A 19,133-nucleotide genomic window follows, 5' to 3' on the forward strand; every position below is an offset into this window, starting at 1 on the left:
ACCGGCTGGGTGCGAGCTCACCGAGCGGGGTCCCCTTGTGCTACAGACTGTCCCCAGTTTGGGTGGGCAGTGTCAGCCGGGTGCGTCCCCTCTGCCTGGGGCTGCCGTGCGTGTGGGAACCCTTGGCTGCAGCAGGAGATGGCCAGTTCTGTAATGTTTTTTCTGGTGTTTGTTTAACAGGGGCGGGGAGGCTCTCACAATGTTTGTGGGGCGAAAGTGGGAGGGTTGTGTTCTGGCGTGGGAAGTGCTTATCTTCAGCGGTGCCTTGACCCCTGTTCCAGGCTTGAGACAAATCCTCATCCTCCTCCTGCATCCCTGCGCTCAGCCACCCCTTTTCCTTCGCTCCCAAGTTGGGTTTCTTGTGCTTCAGCTGCTGGCTTGTGCTTTCTCCGGCCACGCTGGCAGCTGCCTGCGGGCAGCCCCAGCGAGGGCCTGGGCATGCAAAATCTGTTCGTTTAATTTCCTGCACGGGTTTTCTCTCCTGTTCTTTGTGCACAGTCGCAGCACCATGCCATTCCTGCTATGGGAGAAATGCACTGGGAATGCGTGGTATCTGCATTAGCCTCTGGGGCCGTGCTGCCTTGGAGGCTGACGCAGGTTTACCCTATGCTGTGGGTGCCGCGGGGGTCACTGCGGGGCCCTGGGCCGGCTTTTTCTGGGTACAACCCCTGAGCTGCAGAGCACCCTGAGAATGCCAGGCTGTGCTTGCTCTGCAGCTTGGGGCGGAGGGAGGTGGCTGAAGCGGAACAGACAGTGTGGCTTTAGTGCAGCAGACACCATCCACAGCAATAAACCCACAGCTTCAGTGCTGGGCTGGGGGTGAACTCGCCCCCCAACCACTCAGGTGCTGGTCAAAGAGCTGCTGGGTGCCTCTGCTCAGAAACGATGCTCAAGAAGAGCCGGGATGGCTTTAAAAGTGAAAAATAAGAGGTTTTTATTCAGTGCTTGCATAGTTAATTCATGTCAAGGTAATGTTCCATCCCTCATTGCACAGTGTTTGCGGTGACAGGAACAGTTATTAAAGCGAATACCCTGCTTTACCTATGCAGTAGGGTTATATGCGGTATGTATTTATATAGATACAAGTAGATTTGTTATATATGTATATAGCATATAAACAGCTTTGCGCTCACAGTATACAATCTTTCCTCTACGGAATTGCATTCAGAGAATTGTAACGGCACGCGTGAGCGTGGCTGAGGTGCAGTCAGCGCTGGAGAAGGTTGTTCTGCTGTTTGGTTTATGAAATCCGCTCTGCGGCCCAGGGCTGTCAGTGCTGCAGAAAGAGGAGGGGGCTGGCCGCTGCCCAGCTGTGCTGGGCTCGGGGGGCTCTGGGGGTTCCTGCTGCACCCAGGCTGGGGGACAGGCAGGACGGGGACGTTTCCACCCTGCAGGGTGAGGGAAAGGTGGTAAAGCGAGCAGCTGCCACAGGGAGCCCCTGAACGCCCCCCTCCTGTCCCTGCTCCCGTTGCTTCTCTCCCCACAGCACTGAGTGCTCCCGGGGGGGAGCGTGGCACCGCAGCCACTGCATGGGGGTCAGGCTGGGCTTCGGCAGTTGTCCTTCCACGTGCTGCTGGGAGTGTCTTTGGGCTAAAGCGAGTGGAGGGCCGGCGAGACCCCAAGCGGGAGGGGAAGCAGGATCTCAGTGGTGGGGGGGGGCTGTGGTGGCTGCTCACTTAGGCTGGGGCGCGATGATGACGTTGCGGTAGCCCTTCACCCCAGTCAGCTTGTTGCTCTCGAAGTCCACCATCAGCTTGCGCAGCCCCGCCTGGTGCGGCACGAAATCCAGCCTGAACTTGGCCTCTGCCTGTGGCTCCACGGGCTCCTCTCTGGGGGAGGGCAGGGGGGTCAGCAGGGCGGCCCCTCTCCCTCCTGGTGACCCCTCACTCTCCCCCTGCCCACGGTGCCGCAGAATGGTGCTGGGACCCTTGGGAAGCAGGGACCCCCCCGTGGCATGGCCGAACTCCCCTCCCCAGCGAGGCGTGGGGCAGAGATGCTCTGAGCCCCTGCACCCCGCAGGGACCAGCGTAGCCCCAGCTCCCGCTGTGCCCATAGCAGAGCCGGGACCCAGGGCCACCCTCCCTGGGAGGCTCCGGGCACAAAAATCCACCCCTGCCCCATTCCCAGCGGCCCGGCCGGGTGAAGGGAGGAAAAGCTCTTACAGCTCCTTGATCCGCTGCCCCTCGGTGAGGCCGGCGCCCTCCACCACGAACATGCAGTTGTTCAGGGGGACTGCGAGGGGGTTCACCAGGCTGATCTCTGCCACCAGCTTCCGCTTCTGCATCGGCTCCCCTAAAATCTGCAAGCAGGCAGGGTTGGACCCCCAGCACTGCCCTGCCTGGGGGCCGCGGTGCTCCCCCTGCCCTGAGCCTGGCAGGGCTGGGGATGCAGGTCCTCGGGGATGCAGCCCTACTCAGCGATGCAGGTCCTGCTGCCCAAGCTCCACCATGGTGGGGTTGCCCCAGCCCCAGGGCTTGGGTCACTGGGACCAACCCCTCAGGGTGATTGCAGCAACCCCCTGCCAATGGGAAATGTCCCCCCTAAACCCGCCTGGGACAGGGCGCTGAGCCTTTACCCTGATCTTGATCTCTGGATTCTGGATGTAGACATCCCTGATGGCCACGACGACGTCGCCGGTCTGGTACTCGGTCAGGAGAGCCACCACCTTGATGAGGTTGTCCTGGGTCAGGCTCTCCCCATACTTCTCGTACAGGACGCACAGGGGCACGCTCTTCTCTGGAAGGGGAAGCAGAGCGGGGTCAGGGCTCGCCCCCTCCCCAACCCAGCGCCCACGGCCCTGCGCCGGCACCCAGCTGCTGCTGGGACGATCTGAGCTCCCCAGGAGCTTCTTTCTCCAGGTGCCTTGCAAGGATGGGAAAGTCTTGGGGGAGCTGGGGTCCCTGCAGCACTGGGGGTACTCCTGTGGGGAAGGGGCACCATGGGGTGGGCATGGCACCATGAGCCCACAAACAAGCCTGCGCTGGAGTGTGTCAATCCTAATCACTTCCCAAAGAAAACAGGTTATATGTAGCTGTCATCAACCCCCAGGTCGCTGGCATTTCCTAAATGAGCTGCAGACACCTGCAGCTGGTCACCCTGGGCCTAGCTGGGTCCTTGGGGTGCTGCCGGGGTGCTGGGTGCTGGTGCCGCTCCCACCCACACAGGGAAGCAGGGCTGCAAGTGCCTGGCTTGGGGCAGCAGGGAGGGACCTCACAGCCTGGCCAGGGCTCCGAAACCAGGCACCAGAAGTGATGTTCAGGGCGTGGGGAGGGGAAGGAGCCATGGGCCAGGGCAGGACCCTGGGCATGCGCCTGCACTGGGGCCCCAGAGGGGCTTCGCCAGCCCTTTGCAGCCAGTGCTGGCAGCGGGAGGCAGCCCGGCTCCCCAGCAGCTGCCCTCGCTCAGCTCTGAGCGTTGTTTATCCCAAAGCCCTTCAGGGACTGGGCTGTCTTGTGCTGAGCAGGGAAGGGGACTGAAGGCAGCCAGCTGCAGAGCTTGTCTTGGGGAAGGATCCTGGAGAGGCCGTGACTGCTGGAAGCGAAGCCCAGCGTTCCCGGGGCAGGACAAGAAGCGCTGCAGCATCGGCTGAGGCTGTGGGGAGAGGGACAGGCCCGGCACCACTCCAGCTGGGCTCCCTGCGCCGGCACAGAGTGCAGGGGTTCCCTAAAGGCTGCGGTCTGGGGAGTCCTGGGGTCTATGTTCCCAGGCAGGAGCTGGGGGGAGAAGCTTCAGGAGCTCATAATTAAAGCTTCAGAGAAAATGATGTTGGATTAACTTGTGGATGGGAATATTAAAGACCCTAAAGGCCAGCAGGGCTCCTCCAGCGGGCTGGGCAACGCGCAGCCCCCGCTGTCCCCGTCTGGCCCCGCAGAAGACTCCAGAGCAGCTCTGCAGGTGCTGGTACCTGCCGGTGCTGACGTTGCGGGGAGGGGGTGCCAGCATGAGCAAAGGCAGCATCCCGCTTCCCTTTGCGGTGGCGAGAGCAGGCCCTTTCATTATTCCCTTGATGGAGCCCAACAAATAGCAGAGAGCTGAGTGCTGCATTTGTTACGGACCCCATCGGGAGAGCAGATCTTGGCATAGATTAAAAATTAGGCTGTTCCAGGACAGCAGATGTATTATGTTTCCAAGCCCTGAAGGGTCTGTGGAAAACTGACATAAATCAAAACCCTTGTTTAATTACGAGGCGGTAATGCTAATTTGTAACAAAGGCAAACGAAGGTTCAGCAGGCCTGAGCCAGGAGAGCTCTGTGGCGAAACACTCTGAGATGTCACACCTGCCCAAGGAGGAGCCACCAAGAGCTTCAGCGCTGCCGTGACCAGCCTGGGACCGTGCTATCGGAGCTGACCCAGGGTCAGGTCCTGCTCTCCCTGCCTGTGGGAGAGCTCTCCCTGCCGGAGAGACCAGCCTAGCCCAGCTCCGGCTTGCAAAGCAGAGGTGTATGGAAGAGCAAGAGAAGGGATGCAGACGAGTGCAACGGAGCGCCCTGGGACAACAGCCTTGGGATGCGCACAGCTTGCTCCCTTGGCATGACGGATGCAATGGCGGTAACTTTGGTCCCGCTTTAAATGCTTTTCCAGCCCCCTGCCTGAGCAATCAAAGATTAAAAATCCACAGTGGTAGACAAATAAGGAAGAAGTCCCTGAAGGAGGCATCGCTCACCAAGCAGCCTTGTGACAGAGCTGCAGCTCGCACGAGCCCCTGCCAGCCTGGGGCTTTGCCCACTGAGGTGGTCGCTGGTGAACGGTGGTGACATGGCGTGGGACTGCCAGATGGATAAACACCCCGGCACCGGCTCTGGGTGCTGGCTGTCCCTGCTCTCCAGCCCCAGGCCATGCTTTAACGCTGCCATTATTCCATGGGATTAAACAGAAACCTCTGATTGCTGCCCCACACCAGCCCGGCGCGTGCTGACCTGACGAACCGGCGGTGGTTGTACAACCAGAGGGGATACAACAACCCCTGCAGTGCCGGGCAGTGCCAAGCTGGAGAAGCAAGGATGGGGAAGGTTGAAAGCGAAACCCAGCCCTTGGCTCACACAGTGTTTTCAGGGAGGTTCGTGCTGACCCCCAGGTCCTGAGCGGGGCTGTGGGGCTCTGTGCGAGCCTGCAGCCCTTCTCGCTGGTCCTGGCTCCCCGCACTGACCCCCTGACGGGACGTGCCCAGCTCTTATTGCAGCTCAGCTGTTGTGTGTGTGCAGAGCGGGTGGCTGTGGCCAGGGTTTCCTCTCTGGAAAGCTGTCGGCGCGGAGCTCAGACCCGGCAGCGGTGGCTCCCTCCCGCCAGCTGCGAGGGCTGCCCTGGCCCCTGGCCAGCACAGTGGTGCTCTGCTGGGGGGACCCATCCCTGGCCCCGGCACCGTGGCCTCACCGCAGACCCCGGAGATGCAGCTGAACACAGGAAAATTGCTGACCTGACCCCAGCCCTCACCGAAGCATCCTCTCCTCATGCCAGCAGGTCTCTTACCTGCCCGGGGCGCGAGGGTGACATTCAGCAGGTCCTTCATGCCGCACTGGGGCCCGACGGTGCCATTGTAGCTGGCGGTTCGAGCGCACAGCATGAGCCTGCAGACTCGGTCTGTGTCTGTGTTGTTGTTGATGACGGCGAAGACGTTGAAGTCGCAGCCGTTGTTTGCGCCCTCCGACAGCTTGATCTTGAGGTGCAGCCCCTCATCCTCCTCCCTGAGAGAGCTCTTCTCGTGCTCTGCCTTCGCAAACACTTCTCTCTCCTTTTCAGACCCTGCGGTGCATGAAGAAACCCTGTGGTTCCCAGGGGGGTACCAGGGCATGGTCTGGGCTGCTTTGCCCTGACCCCTGGTACCCTCCTGGTGCAGCTGCTGCAATTAATTAATTGTTTCCCCACTCTGTTTCCCAACAGCCACCCCCGGGCGTCTCTGCCCCTGCTGCCGCCCCGTACCCTCCGGGTACTTGTAGGTGTGGGTGATGTCTTCCCTGCTGTCCCTGCCCACACTCTTGGTGCTGATGTTCTTCCCCACGACCGAGGAGTGGGTGCTCTTCTTCTGCGACCCGTCGTGCTGCACTACCCAGTACACCACGTCGGCGTTCACCTCCGCGAAGATGAAGGGGATGTCATACTTCAGCTGCAGGTCACCCTCCTTGATGGCTCTGACAGGGGCCGGCCCACAGCAGAAAACCCCTGCAGGGAGCGGAGGCGCTGTCACCGCCCGGGGTTCAGCCACCGCAGGGGCAAGACGTGGTCGTGGCGGAGGGAGACCCTGCCATGCCGGGGGCACGAAGCAGGACAGAGCACCTGTGCTGTGCAGGCCGTACCTTCGCTCTTCTCCTGGGGCGTCGGGTCCAGTGCCTGCCACCCATCATAGCCAGATGCCAGGTCTGGACGGGCCATCCAGGACTCCACCCAGCAGTGGAAGTTCCTGCAAGGGAAGCCAAGACGTAGGGGCCTCAGCCTCCCCCAGTGCCTGCCGAGCTCCGGGGAAGGGCGAGGGAAGGGGCAAACGCTGCCCCGGGGGTGGGCAGGCTGGGGTCCCACCGTGCCGCTCACCAGATCATGTCCCTGGAGCGCCGGTCCTCCTGCCCCGTCTCGTTGAGGTAGCGGTCGATGACCAGGTTGCCATTGGTGTCATGGGCTGAGTTGTAGTTGGTCACCACCCGGCTGGGGATCCCCAGGCACCGCATGACTGCGGGGAGGCAGGGCAGGGTGAGACAGCGTCCCGGCACGGGGGGGTCCTGGGTTTGCACGGCTCCTGTCTCGGGGCAGCCCCAGGTTTGCACAGCCCCAGGTTTGCACTGCTCCTGCCCTTCCCTTTCCCCCTCAAAGGGGTGCCTGGACGAGCTGGTTCCTACAGTCGCCATGGGACTCGGCGTGCTGCGGGCAAGTCGGGTGGCACACGGCACTGACAGTCTGCCAGGTTTTGATATTACAGTACAAAAAAGGCACAAAAGTGGCTGCGACTGCTTTTGAGGGAGTACACAGGCAGCAGCACGCTGCAACCTCTTATTTGATCTCATAGCTGCCTTTTACTGTGAGCGGAGCTCCCTGGGGAACAGGGAGGTAGTTTTAACGCTTCAAAGGAAGGCTATAAACTTCTGTGAGTCATGGAAAATCCAAATAGTTTTCTGCTATTTCTCTCCTCTAAAAAGGATCTCGTATATCTGTGATACATAAATGCACACGTGCACTCATTCAACCCTGCAAGCGCAGCATTTTCCTCAGGATGAAACTGCGAGCATGCAAGTGCGTGTGTGCACTTCTCAACAGAAGTGAGCCTGGAATTTTTCCTCCCTTTTGCCCCAGCCCGACTGCCCCAGCGGCAGTGAAATTATTTTGATCTCAGTGGATTCATGGCTTTATTGCAAACTTGACCTTAAAGCCACTTTCCTTCTCCTGGGCCGTGCATCCAGCCCCTCCCTCTCTGCCTGGCCGGGGAAGCAGTGCTAATTGAAAAGCCCTTTTCTATCATTTTTTCCCTCCATTTCCTGACAATTTAGAATAACAGAGAGCTTAATTGCTAAGCCATCATCGCAGGCTGATTGTAATCAGTCCCAGCGGTTCCCTCCTGCTGCAGCACAGGGAGCGGGTGGAGGGCAGGGGGCCGGGGTGGGAGATGGGGGGACACGGGTGACCCCATCCTGTGGGGAAGGGGAAATGGGAGACATCTGCTCTCACCGGTACACGCCACAGCAGCGAAGACCCAGCACTGGCCGTACTTGACTGGCTGGCACCCAAACTTCTTCCACCTCTTGAGAATATCCACACTCCCGATCCAGGCCATTGGGCTCATCCCATCTTCGTAATGGTTGTCCCACCGCCCTGCCAGCACCCCCCAGTCCTCGTCGTTACAATTTACCTGCGGCATGACAAGAGGGGCTGCGATGGATGGACGGCCGGGCACGGAGGGGCAGGAGCAGGTTGGTGAGGGAGGGAAAGTGCCTTCCCCCAGCTCACACGTGCCGTCACCTCCATTAGCCATCCTGGAGCCATGCAAGAGCTTGCCGGGATGCAGGCGGCCGCGGTGCAAGAGCGTGCTGGGATGCACAGGTGGGAGAGCGGGTGGATGGAGAGGCCGTAATTGGGATGAGCTAACTGGGGATGGATTTCAGAAACACATCCTCCCGCCTGGGAGTTTGGGTATGATTATCACCTGCAGCAGCCAGCGAGGAGCAAAGGCTGCTCCTGGGATGGTGCATCCCCACTTCTGCTATTTCTCTCCTCTTAAAAGGATCTTTTATATATGTGATATAAGAGCAATAGCAGGAAAGGTTGTAAAGGGATGCGAAACACCTTGGGGGAGGACACTGGCGTAATGGGGTGGGGGGAATGGCAAATGGCACCTTTCTGTCACAGCTGTAGTTGCAAGCTGTAGCTGGGGGGACAGCAGGGGAGCGTTTGCACCCCAGGGGACATGAGGTGCTGGGGAGCCTGGGGACACCCTGCCGGGTGAGCTGGCGGCCAGAGCCTCACGGGACTCACCATGGCGCTCACCACCCTGCCAATGTACACGGGGTCGTTGCGGCGGGAGCAATCCCGGTTCTGGTCCCTCAGGAATTTGGGGTTTGTGTCCAGCAGCTTGAGGCAGATGGACAAGATGTCGTCCTCGAACTGGTGCAGAGGGGGGAGAAAAGGTGTGTGAGGTCCCCACAGTGCACGGGAGCTCTCCCGCCTCCATCCTTCCTCCCTGGCTCACCACGATGCCCCTGCAAGCAGAGCTGCTGGGCGCACGGGGGTCACGGGCCCCCCTCTCCGAGCCAGCGCCCGCTGAGTGACAACCCCCATTGGTGCTACCGTGATGAGGGGCTGGCGCTGCGGCTGGCGGAGGCTCAGCCTGCGAAGCCCAAGGGAGAGCTCCCGCCCTCACGCCAGGGCCGGATCCTGCTTCCTGCAGCTGCTGCTGCACAGGGGTCAGGCACAGACCTGACCTCCAGGGAAAACCACCTATTTCCCATCACCGGGTGAGTCACAGCCCTTCCCTGAATTGAGGCGTGGATCCTGCAGGGGCCACGGGCAGCCCCGCTCCTACCAGCCCCATGGCTTCTCCGGGACAGCCCAGAGCTCGGGGAGGGCGGCCGGGCTCCCCCAGCGCCGAGGGCCCAGCGTGGCCGCAGGGGGCTGCAGCTCAGGGCACGGGTGCTGCCTTATCGGCATGGCCAGCATGGCGCCAGGGAGCGCATTATCAGGTGCCGGCTCCCAACGCAGCGTGGCCGCCCCGATTAGGAGTGTGTGGCCCCGGGGCCCCCAGGAGCCGTGCAGGAACGCTCCCCTCACTCTGCCACACTTCGAAGTCAGCATGTTTCCCTCTCGGAAATGAGATCTTAGTTTGTTCGTCCCACAGCTGCGTGGCGGGGCTGGATCCTCCCCGAGATGCTGGCTGCATATGGGGTGCACGTTTTGGGGGACACACGTGGCACCAACCCCCGCAACCTGCACCACCAGGGCTGCACGGGCTGGGCTGGGCTCGGCCAGGGGTCCCGGGGGGCCGTGCCCCGCTCACCTGGCCGAAGTTCCAGGGGGTGGAGGTGATGTAGTCGCGGGTGCCCTGGTAGATGAGCCCCTGCTGGGACAGCACGTACTCGCAGCGCTCATCCTCGTCTCGGAGGAAGACTGTGTCCTCTGGGGGGGAGAGAGCAAGAGATGGGGATGGGGACAGGGCTCTGCTCCGCACCCCTCAGCCCTGCTCAGGGCTCCCCCTTCTCCCTGGGGACATGCCGGGCAGTGACCGGGGATGGGTATGGTGGGAAATGAGGCAACAAGGGCTGGAACTGCTCCCATCTGAAAAAGCTGCTGGAGAATTTCAACCCAGTTTGATTTGAGCTGATGGGAAAATTTCAGTGGGCTTGTGGTTTTCTTTTCCATTCTTTCTTGTTTCTCTCTTTCTTTCCTCCCTTTTGTTTTATGGAGTCGGGTCTTTTCCCAGGAGGGGAAACCTCCCTGGTGGGAGAAGCGAGCAGTGGGAACCAGGAGCACTGGCTGAGGTCACAGCTGAAGCCATTTTGCTCACACAGCAGTTACTGCTGGAAAAATCACTATTTACTGGAAATGTTTTCAGAAAAAAACCCAACACATACATCCCCAGTGCCAGTGCTCGGCACAGCCCTGCGCAAGCGAAGCTTCCTAAAGCCCCTTACCTCGGCGGAGCCAGCACCAAGGTTCGGGATTCAGGAAATTGGCCGTTTCAGCCCAGGTCTGGCTGGGTGGAGGGGAGCAGCTCCAGGCTGCTCCTCGGAGCAGAGGAAGGATGTGGAGAGATGAAAATCCCACCCGTTGTTTGCCCAGCATCGTTAAACCCTGCAGCACTGATCCTCCCTTCTGTGTTGGGCTGCCCGAATTTCACCAGGACAGTGACATCCCTGGGAGCACCCAGGGCTCGTCCCTGAGCCCGCAGCAGGGTGCCCGGGGGCAGGTGGGGGCAATTAATTAGAGCCAATTAGGGGCTTTTCCTCTGCCTGCCACCTGACCAGGAGCTGCTGCCGGGGGCTGCCCAGGGCTTCACACCAATGCTGCAGAGGTGAGCTCCTGCGGGGCGTTGCATGGTGGGGGCAGTCCGGACGGGGTGTTTGGGGTGCTGGCAAAGGGGCTGTGTGTGTTCTGGGGTGGGGGATGGTGCTCATGGCCCCGACCTGCTGCGGGGACCATGCGGAGGTGGAAGCAAAGTGGGGATTTCTGATTAGACCCGAGCTCAGCCCTGGGCAGGGCTTGGGGCGCTCAGGGCCTGCAGTGGGGTGAGACCCGTGGGGATGTGCTGGTCCGGCAGAGCTGAGGGGTGGCTCGTGCTCCCCTTACCCGGGAACCCCCAGTCTCGGGAAGGTGAAAGTCTCACCTGGGTGCCAGGCGTTAAAGAGCAGAATGAAGTCCCCAATGTGGCAGCTGGTGCCCTGGTAGCCGGTGGAGGTCTCCAGTGTCAGGCTGTAGCGGCCGACGCGGGCGTTGGTGGGGGAGCAGAGCGAGATGGAGAGGGAGCCCCCGTCCTGCTGCTGGACCACGGCGCTCCAGCCCGACTCCTCCGGGAAGTCGGTCACAGCGAAGTGGGACCTGGTTCCTGATGTCTCGATGGGGCAGGGCCCTGCCAAGAAGGAGCACGTCAGCTCTCCCAGTGCTCCGGGGGCCCTGGGAGCCCCACGCCGCAGGGGCTATGCCAAAGGGACCTGCCCCACAAGTACCCCGCGGTGCTCCCGTGCCCTCTGCCCTGTGGCAGCTGCCCGGACTTCGGCTCTCGCAACCCAGGGCCGTTTGCTGTTTGGTTTGTCGGGTATCGGGGGCACAGAGCAGCCCAGCTGTGGGAAGCTCGGCCACGTCCCTTGCTCTTTGGGAAGGGGCAGGACGGAAGGACTCACCCCACGGGTGCCCCAGGGCCAGGAGAGTGGAGGGGGTGCTTACCCCGGTGCCCACCCCAGGGTCACGTCTCCTCCCCAGCCCAGGAGCACCTCCTGCCTCCACTCGGAGCGGAGCCGCCAAGTCCTGCTGCAGTGTGGGGGCCCCGGCAGAGCACGGCTGCCAACGCTGGAGCCCCCATCACCAGGGTGCTCTCAGTGAGAGCCCTGCTATGGGTGTGCAGCCTCAGGCGTTGCTGCAAACATCCCACGATTAGTGATTACATCAGTGGCCGCAGCACTCGAGCCGAGGACAGTGTGATCCCTGCCAGCCCCCCTGAGCAGAGGCTGCATCCAAGCCACCTGCGCCGAGCCAGCTCCAAACACCGCTCCTCCGGGGAGCGGTGACGCCCAGCCCTGGCTGAGCACGGCTCCATGGTGATGCCGGTGCCCACGCAGGGCTGGCCAGCAGCTGGGGCAGCAGTGCCGCTGTGGTCAGCTCCCCCTGCCGGGACCACAGCCTGCCAGCCTTCACCCGCAGCGTGGGCAGGATGCCAGGCGAGTCACCAAAAATACTCATGAACTCATAAGAGTGACACAGTTTCTCCTCTCTGTCCTTTCAGGGAGGCTGGGCTGAGCTAACCCTGTCCTTTTGGCAAGGGCCAGCCTGGTGCTGCCGTGGGGATGGGCAGCCACAGGAGCCTGCCGCCGCCGCCGCCGCCTCCTCCTCCTCCCTGCCTGCAAAACCCATGGCGTCCCCCCGGGGCCCCAGGCGCCTGAGCAGGGCTCTTCAAACATGGCTGCTTTAAAAATACGGGCTCTATTTTTGCACAGAGCTGTTCCCCTCTTTCCTGCAGGAGGTGGCACGCGGCCTCAGCAGCCCCGCTGTCCCAGGGGGGCAGGTCTGGCGGCTCCTGCCCTGGCTGCACCTCACCGGCCCTGGTGAGGGACGTGTTGGGGCCACGTGGCTGCGTCCTTTGTGAGAGCTGAAGCACCTTTGCCATTTTTCTGCAAGCTCCAGGGCTGTGCTTCACCCCGGCTGCAGCCACTGCCAGCCTATGCCTTCGCCCCAGGGGGCTGTGCCGGGGGGCTGCTTCTCGCTTGCAAAACCAGCCTGGGGTCACCCAGGATGCAGCAAAACCTTGTAAAAACCCAGCGGGTTTGAGTGGTGGGCAGGCAGACCCCCACCACAGCTGCCTTGGGACTGAGGGAGCTGCCAGTTTAGAGTGAATCTAGGGGGTGCTGGGTTTGTGTTTGTCACCCAATGGCAGGATCGGAGCTTTCGGGGGGGGAAAAGAAAAAGAGCGTTTTATGCTGTGAGGAAACCCGGGTGCAGTTTAACTTTGAATTCTGACCTGGTTGACTCAGCAGGACGCTGCAGCCCCAAAATAACTCTTGCCCAAGAAAGAGTTTCCTCTCCCTTTGCTCCGAGCTGGCAGGGGCCAAGCCCCTGTGTGGCGGCTGCGCCCAGCTCTGGCCACAGGAGCGATGTCCCTGTCCCCACTGCTCCCAGCGGGCTCTCGCCAGGGCTACAGCAACAGCAGGAGAAGCCCCTGGCACGGAGCCACAGGGACCTGTCAGAGGCTGCACCCAACTCCCGTGTACCGGCTCCAGCACCGCTCCCGGGGTGGGACACGCAACGGGGCTGTGCGCTGGGGAGACTCAATGGGAACCTTTCCTTTCTCCGGCGTTTCCTGAGCAAACCCCGCTCCAGGGATGTCTGAGCGACAAGGGCAGGGGTGGCTGGGTAAAAAGACCATCAGAAAAAGCACTGTGAAACCCTCTGGCTAAAAGGATTCACTTTTGCTGATGTTTCTTAGAAGGGCAAGAGATTCAGGCGGGTTCCCTGGCTGTAGCCAAGGCACTTCCCGGTGAGCTAGCGGCTCCGGCGTGGCCCTGAGTCTGGCTCCGCCACAGGGAGGAGGAGGAGGAGGCGGCGACGGCAGCGGCTTTTTATTTTATTTCTTTATCGCTTCCCTTCGGCTCTCATTACGGAGCCGAGTTTCTACCTTTTCTCTCCATCTTGGTATAAAAGCTGTGCACAGCACCAGCCTCTACCAGGAGGGGATGGGGTGGTGGGACTGCATCAGATGGGGCAGGTGCCTCGGCGCAGCACCTGCATGAGCATGGGGTGAGCCCTCGGGCAGGGGCAGGGGGCAGCTCGCCCCGCAGCAGGCGCTTGCTCATGGCACAGGGCACGGCAGCACTCACCCGTCTCGACGTTGAAGGCGAGTTTGTCCACCCCCTCCTCGTAGCCTCTGCCCGAGAAGTGCAGGGTGATGGTGAAGGGCTGCCCCCGCCGCACCACCAGCTGCTGGCAGCCCATCTCTGCCGTCCGGTGCTCCCGGCCGTTGCGCTCGCACTGCAGGTCCCATGTCTCCAGCACCAGATCTGCAAAGGCAGCAGTGTGTACAGCTCTCCCCTCTGCCATGTGCTCCCGGCCCCAGGGCGCAGCCATGCCCCGCACACACAGCCCCCGTGTTCAGGCTGGAAGGGATTGCTATTATCCCCCGGCTGAGCCCTGGGTTTTTGGATCTAGGCACTGGGGTTTGGCAGCCTTCTCTGCCCAAGCAGCCCTGTCCTCCCCTGGTGTGCCCAGCGCAGCCCTGGGTGCTGCAGCCATGCTGGGCTCTAAGCATCCCTCCTGGAGGGCTCTGCAGGCTGGGCTTGCATCGCATGCTGTGAGCCCGCCGGGGCAGGGACAGAGGTCCTGCAGCCAGCCGGCAGCCAAGCTCTCAGCAAAGCGCTGCGCTCCCGACCCAACTGTGCCATATTTCTTGTGCTGTGGTGCTGCTCTCCATGGTATCACCACGGAGGACAGGCTCCGTGTGCTGCCAGAGCCGTGCCAGGTCTGCGGCTCACAGCATCCAGCGCTGGAGCAAAGCCCAGCGCTCATCTCCACTTTCTGGGAGGCGTGGGGCCCGTCGGCCTGTCTGTGTGCCCCCACCCCAAACAAGTGCCGCTGAGCCCAGAGAATACCAGGGATGGTTCTGTGCATCAGCCAGGCTGAGCACAGCTCTCTGGCAGCTTTACTGCTCCGCAACTGCTGACAAACTGGAGAGACCAACTGTAAATTCAGTGACAAAGAGGGTGTCTGATTCCCCGGCCTCAGGCGGTCTGCTCTGCCTCCCAGCCCAGGCAGAGCTGCGTGCTGGAACAGCCGGTGGCCATGTCCCCACCGCCCCAGGCACTGCGTTGGAGCGATGCGATATCGTTCATCATCACTTGAGGCCAGTGACCCTTGAATGCTCTGCCGTCAGATGGGTTAGTTGCCAGAATAAGCAAAAGTGTTTAGTGCAGGAGAGCACACAGCGAGCTCAGCGCCAGCCAGGGACTGGGGCGGCTCGGAGGGGCGATGCTCGGCTCAGAGAGACAATGCTTGGCTTGCCACCCCTGTGCCATGGCTCTCCTGGCTGTGCCCTTCCCAGTGCTAGCAGTGGCAGTCACTGAGCCCTCCCCGGGCCGGTGCCAGATGGAAACGGCTGACACTGAGCTCGCCGTTCCCAGAGCTAAATGGAAACCCCACTCCTGGCTCTCCGGGCATGGGGACCCCACAGCGCACATCCCAGGGAGGCAGTTGGGCTCATCACTGGTCCCCACCACACTGTGAGAGCTGCTGTGGACAGCTGGGACTGTCTATAAATAAGGACAAGGTCCCTCCAGCTGGTCCACTGGGACCCTGGAGCAGGGACAGAGCACAGAAAGGACCTTTCCCTTGCTGCCTCCCCCTTTGTAAGCAGAAGCATGGCTCCGTGCTACAGCACACGAACTGTGTGAGTGCAAACCTCGCTGACACTGAGCCAAACTCGTTGCAAACAAGTGTGTTATGAGAGCAGGACCGGGGCTCCTCCTTGTCCCAGTCACCCAGGGTTATTGTCCTCAGTGGATTTAGCAAAAAGCAGATTTTTCAAAGCGCAGGTGTCTCTTCCCAAAGTGACCAGTGCCAAGAATGGGTGGGGAGGGGGCTGCGGTGCTGCCAGGGCGTGCGGACAGCAGTGGGGTCCCAGGCACTGCCGCGCAGGAGCAAGGGCTGCTCGAGGTGTAGCGGCTCAGCTTCATGCTGGGAGCTGGCAGTGCCTGTATCAGCACTGCCTCCCCAGGGACCCGGGTTGCCATCGCTGCTGCGGTGCTGGGAGCCCAGTGAGCCGGGAGAGCCTGCAGCACTGCTGGGCACCGGGGCAGAGCGATGCTGTCTCATCCAGAGGGCTGTGCGCCCATTGGTATTGCACAGTCCCCTTTCCCAGGACTTTGGAGACAGCTCTGTGGGAGGCGGGGGGCGCCTTTGCCCCCTCACACAAGCTCTGAAAAGCCACCCATGTGGAGGGATTTCTGGAGGCCAGAAGCATTACTTCTGACCGAGCCTCCAGAAATCCTCCTTAAACCAGAACGGGACGTAGGCACATGTTCCTAGTCCAGCTGTCAACACTCTTCTCCAAGAGCACTGAAAGCTTTAAATAGCACCAAACTTCATTCTGCAAATACTGGTGTCACTCTGGCTGGCGGAGAGCATTGTAGCTGCGGAGGGAGGGAAGGGAGCGGACCCTGCACGAAACACACTTTTCTTGTCGTCGCCATCCTCTGTTTTAGTCTTTCCCGTTCCCTGTCGCCCTTTGCTTTAGCCGGGAGTTCGGTGAGCCGGCGCTTGCGCCAGCCCGCGGGAAAGCGAGCGAGCAACTAATGGCCGGAGGTGCCGCCGAGCCCCGGCGGCGGGAGCGCTTCGCTCCCGGGAGCCCCCGCGTAGGTGCCGGGACGGCGGGGGAGCTCCGGGAGCTCCGGCCGGTCAGCGCTCCCCGCGGGCCAGAAACCCCGGGCACCTGCGGGAGGGGATCGTCCTGCGGTCTTACCTTCGGCCATGGTGCCCTGCACCGGCGGGTGCGGGTGCGGGTGCGGGTGCGGGTGCGGGTCCTGGTCCTGGTCCTGGTCCTGGTCCTGGTCCTGGTCCTGGTCCTGGTCCTGGTCCTGGTCCTGGTCCTGGTCCTGGTGCCGGGGGAGCTGCCCCTCAGCGCCCGCCGCCCGGCCCCGCCGCTCGCTCCATTTATACCGCGCCCGCCGCCGCCGCGCACACCCCCGCGGCCGGGATGGCGGAGGGAAAGAAAGGGAAAACAAAGTTTCCAGGAAACGGAGTGGTTTCCGTCCCACCTATTTAAAACAACCACCCAGAAAAATAAAGAAAAAGTGGCCGGGGGCTCAGCTCCCGCCCAGAAGCGCCGGGGCCGGTCCCTGCCCCGGTCCCTGTCCCTGCCCCTGCTCCTGCCCACGGTGCGCAGCCCCCTCGCCGCCGGCCCCCGGAGCCTCCCCCGGGCAGGAGCTGGAAACGCTGCCGGTTAAGAGGAGGGAAAAAAAAAAAAGTGGGGGGAGGAGAGGGGCTGTGCAGTTCACACCGAGGTGCCAGAAACTTGGGGAATGTTTTCTCCTTATAAAGTTTTCTTCCCCTGTGCCTTATCTCCAAACCTGGCCATTTCTGGCAAGGGATACGGCTGTTTGGGATTGCAGCGGCCAGTCCCCTTCCCATAAATGCATCCCTGAGAGACGTGGTGGCTGGAGGGAAAATGTGCTGGATACTTTGCTGTTTGCTCCAGGGCGCGGCGACACGGGGAGGTGTGCACGGGGCAGGGACCAGCACTTTCCCTGGCAGCCCTTGCCCCACGCACCGGCTCTTCCTCTTCTGCCCGGGGTCTCTGGCCCCACGGGACTGCCAGCGGTGCTGCCTGGGGCTGCCTGGCCTGGCCTGTCCCTCCCTGTGCACCCCAAGGGTGACTCAACACACTTGAGTCCGCCTAGCAGAGGCAGAGGGCAGAGACCCCACACCTCCATGAGGTCTTGGGGTTTGGAAGTGCCCTTGGTACCTGAGCAGCAGTATGGCTTGTGATGAATAAGGTCTTGAGAAGTTTCACCTCTGGAGCAGACTTTGTTTAGTTACTGTTTTTTCTTCATGTGATTTAAGCTGACCAGGGCCAGGACCAAGGATGGGTTTTGTTCCTCGTGGAGCCCCATGCCAACCTTCTTTGGCCCTTGGCTGGGTGTGGGATGCTGCAGCCCCTGTGCCGGAGGCGGCTGCACACTGGAAACCCTCCTCAGCCCAACAGGTCCCCTCCTGCTCCCCTGGACCCCTCACCCCATTCCCCTCCCAGAGCCCAGGAGGTTTGGTGGTTGGTGTGTCGCTCCAGGGCTGCTGCGGGTACTGAGGACCTTCGTGTGGATGGCAATGTGCTGAAGGCGGTTGGGGTCTATCACTTGGTGTAATCAGGGTTGCCCCACAGGGCCCACGCGTGGGCTGTGCCCTGGTAAAGCCCTGCTGTCCTGGGCTCTCCCCATGTCCCGGTGTGCCCTGTCCTGGTCGTGCAGCTGGATCTGCTCCCCCGGTGCTCAGGGCGGTCCTGACGAGGGGCCCCCAACCATGGGTGATGCTTTCTGCTCGGGCATGCTGCAGCACTGCGCTGGGAGGGTTTGCAGCAAGACGTGCAACCTCTTCCAGCTCCACAAAGGGCTTTTTGGTACAGACAGTGTCACAGTAAGGTCTGAGCGTGCCAAGAACAGATACCCAGGAAAAGCCCCGTGAGCCGGGGACTCCTGGTGTGGCAGGGCCCTGGCCCCACTCTGGGGGCACATGGCTGATTTTGCAGCAGCGCTGCCCTGTGCTACCCTGCATGGCGCCTGGAAAGGCAGCGTCCCAGGTGAAGGAGCTGAGCCGCAGTGGCCAGGGGAGCCCCCTCCTTCATCACCATCTGTGAGGGAGGCAGGGAGGGAGGTTGGAGTGAGTGCAGCAAATCCTCGCGGAGGGAAAGCTCAGGGCAGCTGGTTTTAATGAAAGCCATCCATGCACCGCTCCACCACATGCCTGCACAGGCTGGGGGCGTGCAGGTGGTGGTGGGGGTACCGTTCTCACCCCCATAGCTGCTAACCCGGAGCAGTGCTGGCCCCATCGCAGGACGTACTGCGCAGGTGCTGTCTGCAAGCGCTGCCCCATCAGCGCACCCCTGCCATTACTACCACGGGTTCCCGTTCTCCCTGTTCAGACTCGGGAGGAGCCTCTGAAAACATTGCCCTCTTCCTCTTCCCGGACCCCTTGGTGCCGGCAGCGTGGACAGAGCTGAGTTGAGCCATTCCCATGGATGCAGGGAGGGCTCACTGGGGGTGGGGGTCCAGGGGGCTGCACAGCTCTCCAGGCATTGGGGGAGCAGGAATCCCTTTCCCTTGCCAAGCTGCTGCAGGATCGGGGCTGAGGGGGAGCTGGCGGCAGCGGGAGCCCACAGCCCCACCGGCAGCTGGTTTCGCCTGCCCTGAGCCGGCCCCACTCCCAGGGCTGCTTCCTGGGCACAGGAGCCTTCGCCATCAGCAGTGACATGTGCAAGTTTGTTTGGATCTGGCTCTGCCCGTGCAAGCCCACTCTTCCTCCCTTACCCTATGTGAACTTTGGACGCACTCGGCAGCCTGAGGTCCTGCGGTCGGGATGTGTTTAATTTGCTTTGGGTAATGCGTGACAAACAACCCATAATGGCACCGTCTACCGCAAAGCGATCCAATACAGACTTTTCTCGTTTGGTGCAGAAGCAGGAGCAGTTCCTTGCTGTGAGGGGTGTTGGTGTGTTTGGGGTGTGCAGGGCCAGGCAGGCCGGGGCGCCCGGCGCTGGTCAGGCTGCACGGACTACCACAATTTCTGTCTGGTTTTCTGGCCAAGCTCAGAACAGGAACGACTAACAGTGCCTTGTCCCTGCCCTGGCACCTCTGTCAGAAGTGGCAGGAGCCGATTGCCTGGCTGTTCCCTGGGGCTGTCCGGGGAGCCCCGGGCTTGGTCCCAGCACCTCAGCGAGAGGAAACCTCCCTTGCTTCTGGCTTTAGTGCCCACTT

The 19,133-nt window shown here is 61.7% G+C and overlaps 1 protein-coding gene across 1 annotated transcript; it reads right to left on the reverse strand.

Annotated features, from left to right (window-relative positions):
* Positions 1-909: 909 nt before the first annotated feature.
* On the reverse strand, positions 910-16,406 carry TGM2 (transglutaminase 2). Its single transcript, XM_076351888.1, has 13 exons — positions 16,130-16,406; positions 13,497-13,676; positions 10,796-11,038; positions 9,470-9,588; positions 8,452-8,580; positions 7,648-7,828; positions 6,523-6,658; positions 6,291-6,394; positions 5,917-6,156; positions 5,467-5,739; positions 2,576-2,736; positions 2,163-2,299; positions 910-1,829 (listed from the first exon to the last, which is right to left on the reverse strand). The coding sequence occupies exons 1-13, from the start codon at positions 16,137-16,139 to the stop codon at positions 1,673-1,675; spliced, it is 2,070 nt and encodes a 689-aa protein (XP_076208003.1). The 5' UTR covers positions 16,140-16,406; the 3' UTR covers positions 910-1,672.
* Positions 16,407-19,133: the final 2,727 nt, after the last annotated feature.

This window comes from Aptenodytes patagonicus, chromosome 14 (genome assembly GCF_965638725.1).
Source record: "Aptenodytes patagonicus chromosome 14, bAptPat1.pri.cur, whole genome shotgun sequence".
Classification (NCBI taxonomy): domain Eukaryota; kingdom Metazoa; phylum Chordata; class Aves; order Sphenisciformes; family Spheniscidae; genus Aptenodytes; species Aptenodytes patagonicus.